We start from the raw sequence: 7,005 nt of genomic DNA, 5'->3' as shown, positions 1-7,005 counted from the left end.
GAGTTTGTGACACTCAGGGCATTCTGAAGGCATGCTTGAAAAGACCTTGAAAAGCTGAGTACTGGGTCTTCTTGAACATTCCTTTTCTATTTCTGTTAGACTACACCTGTGTGTTAGTTGGCAAGAATTGAAGGGAAAGGAGGACTCACGGGTGTTTTAGCAACAGACTCAGGGCAACTGGACAATCTCTCTTCTGCACGTGGTTCACCTGTCTCCATCCCTCAGGACAGGAAAAGAAGAGCAGATGCAAAAGTCACGTGTTCTGTAAAATCTGGCCACCTTGCTCAGAGGACAGCTGTTCAGTGTTAGGAAGCTCCTTTGTTTTAAACAGATTTGGGGATGCATGTGACCAAAGGAAGTGTGCTCTGTCCTAATATGGCAGGAATGGATGGAGGTAAGAGACACAAGAGTTTCTTTAAGAGCCAGGGAGAAAAGTAAATCTGTGCCTGGCAGGTTGAGAAGATGATAGACCAGATGTCTGAGCATTGCACTGTATAACCTCTAGGTGGATAGAAGACTGCAGACTGTGAGCAGTCCAACACCAAAAGGAAACTGGTCTGATTTTTCAGACATAAGGACTTTGTTGACCCCAGGACAGGCATCTCCAAGTCGAGTGCCCTCTTTGCCTCCTTCTGGGGGAAGTGTGAGTGAAAGACAGGAAGCAAACTGAAATCCCCAAGTGGCAGCACCAGCAGTGGTGTGTTGTCTTGTTCAGTAACCTTGGTGACACAGGTAGGTTTAGCTCAGAGGATTGACAGAGGTTCACAAGGCAGAAACCTCTGTGGGAGTGCTGCCATTCCACCATCATCGAGCTTTACTGAAGTATTAGAAGAATATGCTTTCTACCTGGAAATCAGCTTGTGGTTAGATTACCATAGAATAGCAGAAATGAAAATAGTTTCCTGAAACATGTTCTGAGCCACACTGGAGCTACAATATGATTGTTTTAAAGTGGAAAGGGGATTCTATCATCAATTTAGTTTGGAAAAAATTGCTTGTTGTAGAGCTATCCTAGAGAATCTGAAATAGTCTTAGTTACAAAATGCGTTTAACTTTATGTAATTCTGCATGTCTGAAACCAGTATAATCCTAACATACTTATTTCATGTACACTCTGGAATTAATACTCTTAAACACCCTTGAAAACCTTGATGTGGACATTATAATTAATTTTAACAATAAATACCTTCTCTATAGGAAATCCTGGAGGCAGTTTCAGCCCTAGGCAACTATGTTATTAGCAGAAGTATTTTCTAAGCACACAGCTCTTCTTTATGTGCCTTTTCAACTGATTTGCTTTAGAAAAACTCTCCAATGTTCTTTAGCATTAGACTTATTTTTAGTGCTGAAGTTAAGGGTTCTATACTTTGCTAAAAGAATTTGAGACAGTAAGGAGGATGTGAAAATTTATATATGGTTCCTAAAATCTATGGGGGCTTCCGCAGTGATTCAGCAGGTATAGAACCCGCTTGCAATGCAGAAGACGCAGGTTTGATCCTTGGGTCAGGAAGATCCCCTAGAGGAGAGCATGGCAACCCACTCCAGTATTCTTGTTGGCAAAATCATATGGACAGAGGAGCATGGGAGGCTACGGTCCATAGGGTCGCAGAGAGTCAGACACAACTGAAGCTCCTGAGCACACAAAATCTACAGGGAGAGGATACTTACTCTGTTTTATCTGAGACCTGACTTTTGATGGGTCTCTACCCATCAGTGGAAGCACAGGCTTAGTGCCAAAGGGTAAGAAAACCGGGGTTCAGTGTTTTCACAGAGAGAATATCTGGATTGTGAAGAACTGGAGAGGGCCTGGGACTGCCTGTCTAACTTGACTCTTCTCCTTATCTCCACAGAGTTCTCAGGGGAGAATGGGTGTAAGAAATCAATCCACAGTGACTGAGTTTCTTTTCACAGGATTAACTGACCAACCAGAGCTTCAGCTGCCTCTCTTCTGCCTCTTCTTAGGGATTTATATAGTCACAGCAGTGGGAAACCTCGGCATGATCTTGATAATCAGGTTGAGTTCTCAACTCCACAAGCCCATGTACTATTTCCTTAGTAGTTTGTCTTTTATAGATTTCTGCTATTCTTCTGTCATTACCCCCAAAATGCTGGCAGGGTTTTTAGGCAGAGATAAAGCTATATCCTATTCTGGATGTATGACCCAGCTGTTTTTCTTCTGTATTTTCATCATTTCTGAGTGCTACATGCTGGCAGCAATGGCCTATGACCTCTATGTCGCCATTTGCAGCCCCCTGTTCTACAATGTCATCATGTCCCCCAGGGTCTGTTCTCTGCTGGTGGCTGGTGTCTTCTCAGTAGGTTTTACTGATGCTATGATTCATGGTGGCTTTATATTAAGGTTGACTTTCTGCGAATCAAACATCATTAAACATTATTTCTGTGACATCGTTCCTCTCACTAAACTTTCCTGTTCCAGCACTTATATTGATGAGCTTTTGATTTTTGTCATCGGAGGATTTAACATGGTAGCCACCAGCATGACCATCATCACGTCATACGCTTTTATCCTCTCCAGCATCTTCCACATCCATTTTAAAGAAGGTCGGTCCAAAGCCTTCAGCACCTGCAGCTCCCACTTGACAGCTGTTCTTGTATTTTATGGATCTCTCATGTCCATGTATCTCAAACCTACTTCCAGCAGTTCACTCACCCAGGAGAAAGTGTCCTCAGTATTTTATACCAACGTGATTCCCATGTTGAATCCCCTGATATATAGTCTGACGAACAAGGAAGTAAAAAACTCATTGATGAAACTGTTAAGAAGAAAAATATCTTCATAATGAAAAATTTTTTTAATTTATTGGGGTACAGTTGTTTTACCATATTGTATTGATTTTGGCTGTACAAAGTGAATCAGCTGTATGTTTACATATATCCCCTCCCTCTTGGATCTCCCTCTCACCCCCCATCCCACCCATATTAAGATTTATTTATGTACTCATAATCATATGTGCTTGCTTGTATTTATGTCCTGAGTCTTTAAAAATAATTTGAAAGGAGGTAAAATGGTTTTTCCAGTAGTCACATATGGATGTGAGAGTTGGACCGTAAAGAAGTTCAGTTCAGTTCAGTTCAGTCGCTCAGTCATGTCCGACTCTTTGCAACCCCATGAACTGCAGCACGCCAGGCCTCCCTATCCATCACCAACTCCTGGAGTTTACTCAAACTCATGTCCATTGAGTCAGTGATGCCATCCAGCCATCTCATCCTCTGTCATCCCCTTCTCCTCCCACCTTCAATCTTTCCCAGCATCAGGGTCTTTTCAAATGAGTCAGTTCTTCACATCAGGTGGCCAGAGTATCGGAGTTTCAGCTTCAACATCAGTCCTTCCAATGAATATTCAGGACTGATTTCCTTTAGGATGGACTGGTTGGATCTCCTTGCAGTCCAAGGGACTCTCAAGAGTCTTCTCTAACACCACAGTTCAAAAGCATCAATTCTTCAGCAGCTGCATGGCACTGGAGGGGCCGAGAGGAGATACCCCACGTCCAAGGTCAAAGAAACCCCAGTAAGATGGTAGGCACTGGAGCAGCTCTGAGGAGATACCCCACGCCCAAGGGCAAAGGAGAAGCCCCAGCAAGATGGTAGGAGGGGCGAATTCGAGTTTAGAATCAAGCCCCATTCCCGCCAGAGACACTCAGAGGGCTCAAACAAACCTTGTGTGCACCAGGACCCAGGGACCCCCCAGGGACTGAGACAGACTGTGTTTGAGCATCTCCTGTGGAGGTACAGGTCAGCGGTGGTCTGCTGCAGGGAAAGGGGCTCTGAGTGCAGCAAACTTGCGTATGGCATAAGCTTTTTTGGGGGAGGTTACCATTAATCCCACTATAGAGCTGCTAGAATTTACACAGAACTGGGAAATAAATTCTTGGAGGGCACAACAGAACCTTGTGCACCAGGACCCAGGAGAAAAGAGCAGTGACCCCACAGGATACTGTTCCAGACGGTAAAGAAGGCTGAACACCAAAGAATTGATGCTTTAGAACTGTGGTGTTGGAGAAGACTTTTGAGAAGAGTCCCTTGGACAGCAAGGAGATCAATCCTAAAGAAAATCAGTCCTGAATATTCACTGGAAGGACTGATGGTGACGATGAAGCTCCAATCCTTTGGCCATCTGGTGCAAAGAGCCAACTCATTGGAAAAGACCCTGATGTTGGGAAAGATTGAGGGCAGGAGGAAAAAGGGATGACAGAGAATGAGATGGTTGGATGACATCACCAATTCAATGGACATGAGACTGAGCAACCTTTGGGAGATTGTGAAGGACAGGGAAGCCTGGTGTGCTACAGTTCACGGGGTTGAAAAGCGTCGGTCACAATTTAGTGACTGAACAACAAAGGTTGTGTGTATATATATATATATATATATATATATATGATATTATATACATTCAGATTACTGAATATATTTACACACAAGACTAATAAAAGGTAAAACAAGTATAAAAGTAAGAAGTAGCAAATATTTTCAACTTAAAGTTTAATATCATTCCTGTGATTTAAACTCAATTTCTATCCTTTAGAAATTCAGTTCCCTGAATCTAAGCAAAAAGAAAACAAAATCTTGAAATATTGTATAGTTATACCAGAAACAAAAACACACTTAATTCTTTTAGTATGAAAATGTCTTTCCTCTTATTTATTTTACTCAAAAGAGATTTTTTAATAGAAATCTGCACAGGAAACATTGAACAGTACAGTAAAAAATCATTACAACAACTTTGTAATAAATGAGGAAGAACTTTAATTTTAATAATTGGCTTATAAAAGGCCACTATTAAATCAAAATGCAATTTAATGAAGAAGACTGAGCAAAAGGCAAAACTAATACAGTCCCAGTATTTGGTCTCTGGTGATCAAAGGATAAAACTTAGAATATCTAGATTAGGAGATTATACCTTTACAGACTTACCTAAACATCCTGCTTTTTCCTGTGTGACCAGTACATATGCAGTATTTTACAACTTTATTTGAGTTGTTTTTTTCTTTCTAGGCTGTAAATCAGATGCCTTTAATTTCTTCCTTAGAAAATGTTTTGGGTTAAACATAATGAAAAAGTTTATGGTTTTCACTAATAAACTCATATACAGTAAACCAAGATAATGCATTGTATGGGGAAAATGTGTAGAATTTCTGATCTTTTAAACTTGTTAAGGTGTGTTTTATGGTCCAGAATGTAGTCTCTCTTGAAGAAAGTTCTATGTGAGCCTCAGAAGAATGTGTATTTTTCTGTTTGAGGTTCAAATAGTCTGTAGATGTAAATTATACCAGGTTGATTAGTGGTGATATTGAGTTCAACTATATACTTTTCCCTGGCTTGTTGGATTTCTTCATTTCTCATAGAGGGTTTTTTAATTCTTCAACTAAAATAGTGGACTCATCTATATCTCCTTGCAGTCCTATTGGTTTCTGCCTCACATATTTTGACACTCTGCTGTTGTAGATAGGCACATACATAATAACAATTGTTATGTATTCTTTAGGTTTGACCCCTTTATCATTATGTAAATCTCCTCTTTATCTTGTCACTCTTGGTTGAAATATCCTGTATATTAGTTGAATCAAACTATTAATTGCATTATTCAAATCTTATTTATTGTTACCATTTGCTTTGTCTGCTTGTTATTGCTTAAGAAACCATCTTATCTCTTAAGTATTATTAAACTTCCCTCTACAAATATGAATTTGTCTATTTCTCCTACAAGCACTGTCAGCATTTGCTTTGTATATTCTGATGTCATAGTTTTGGTAGGTACAGATTTAGAATTCCTATATTTCCAGTATAGCTCTAGTAACTTCTTGTCATAAAGTCTAGTTTAACATTAACATAGCTACACTTGCTTTTTTTCTTAGAGTTTGCATTATATATCTTTTTCAGTTCTTTCACTTTCAACAAGCCTGTGCCTCACATTTAAGGTCTCTTATAGCTGTGTATAGTTGGGATTTGTATCCAATCTGAAAATTTAAATTTTTAATTAGAAAATCAAACATATTTACATGTAATATCATCACATATTGACATATGTATGTCCTTAATTCCATTTCACATTATTATGATGATGAGTTTTTATTATAAATATATTTAAACTTTAGGAAACCACTATAATTATTTTGTAAAGTCTAAATTAATTCACATTGCTCATATATTTAATTCTATGTTGTTCTTAATTTCTTTCTGCATATCTAAACTTCTATTGTTCAATGTTAATAATAATCTTTAGTTTTTTATGCAGATGTGCTGACAATAAACATGTTCAGGTTACTTTTTATTTGAAAATATTAATATCTCATTTCAGTTTTTCCATGAATTTTTTGGGGTGCTTGGCCTCTAAGTTGGCAGTTGCTTTTCAATAACATAGGAGTCAATTTGATTATGTTATGATACATTAATAAACAACCCCCAGATTTCATTGGCTAACAAAAAATAATATTTAGAGACTTCCCTTGTGGTCCAGTGGTTAAGGCTCCAAGCTTCCAATTTCAGGGACATGGGTTCCATTTTCAACTGGGGAGTAAGATCCCACATGCCACACAGCACAGCCAAAAGATAGACAAAGAAAGAAAGAAGATGTGTTTCTCTACCACACTGCATGTTACTGTCTCCATATGTGCTTTGTCTCTGCCCCACATATGTCCTTATTCTGGATTCAGGAGAAAGTAGCAGCCCCTTCCTGGGACATGCCAATCTGTGACAGAGGGAACAGAGCAATAGCTCAAATTTAGCTCAAGCCTTGAGCACTGCAGGTCCATTCAGCTGCCATTTTCTAAAGCATGTCACAAGGCCAGCGTGAGAATGGGATGTGTAAGTGGAGACATGCAATCATTTTATAAAGAAAAGGGGTGCAAAATGATTGAGAACAATAATGCAATCTACCAAAGCTGGTTTGTGTTGCCTTGTGTATCCCTTTTCTTTCCCTTTATTTTTCAATCACAATTTCTATTTTAGATGTGTCTCCAGTAATTAAAATGTAGTTGGATTTTTTTT

At 39.2% G+C, this 7,005-nt stretch overlaps 1 protein-coding gene across 1 annotated transcript; it reads left to right on the top strand.

Annotated features, from left to right (window-relative positions):
* The first annotated feature begins 1,865 nt into the window (after window positions 1-1,865).
* LOC120874359 (olfactory receptor 8D4) lies at window positions 1,866-2,801 on the top strand. The gene has a single exon (XM_040255736.1). The coding sequence runs from the start codon at window positions 1,866-1,868 to the stop codon at window positions 2,799-2,801; it is 936 nt and encodes a 311-aa protein (XP_040111670.1).
* The last annotated feature ends 4,204 nt before the right edge of the window (window positions 2,802-7,005 follow it).

The sequence above is a fragment of the Oryx dammah genome, unplaced genomic scaffold (genome assembly GCF_014754425.2).
Source record: "Oryx dammah isolate SB20612 unplaced genomic scaffold, SCBI_Odam_1.1 HiC_scaffold_15, whole genome shotgun sequence".
NCBI classification, from domain to species: Eukaryota; Metazoa; Chordata; class Mammalia; order Artiodactyla; family Bovidae; genus Oryx; species Oryx dammah.
The sequence above is the reverse complement of the archived record's forward strand: the minus strand, read 5'-3'. Positions and strand labels throughout refer to the sequence as shown.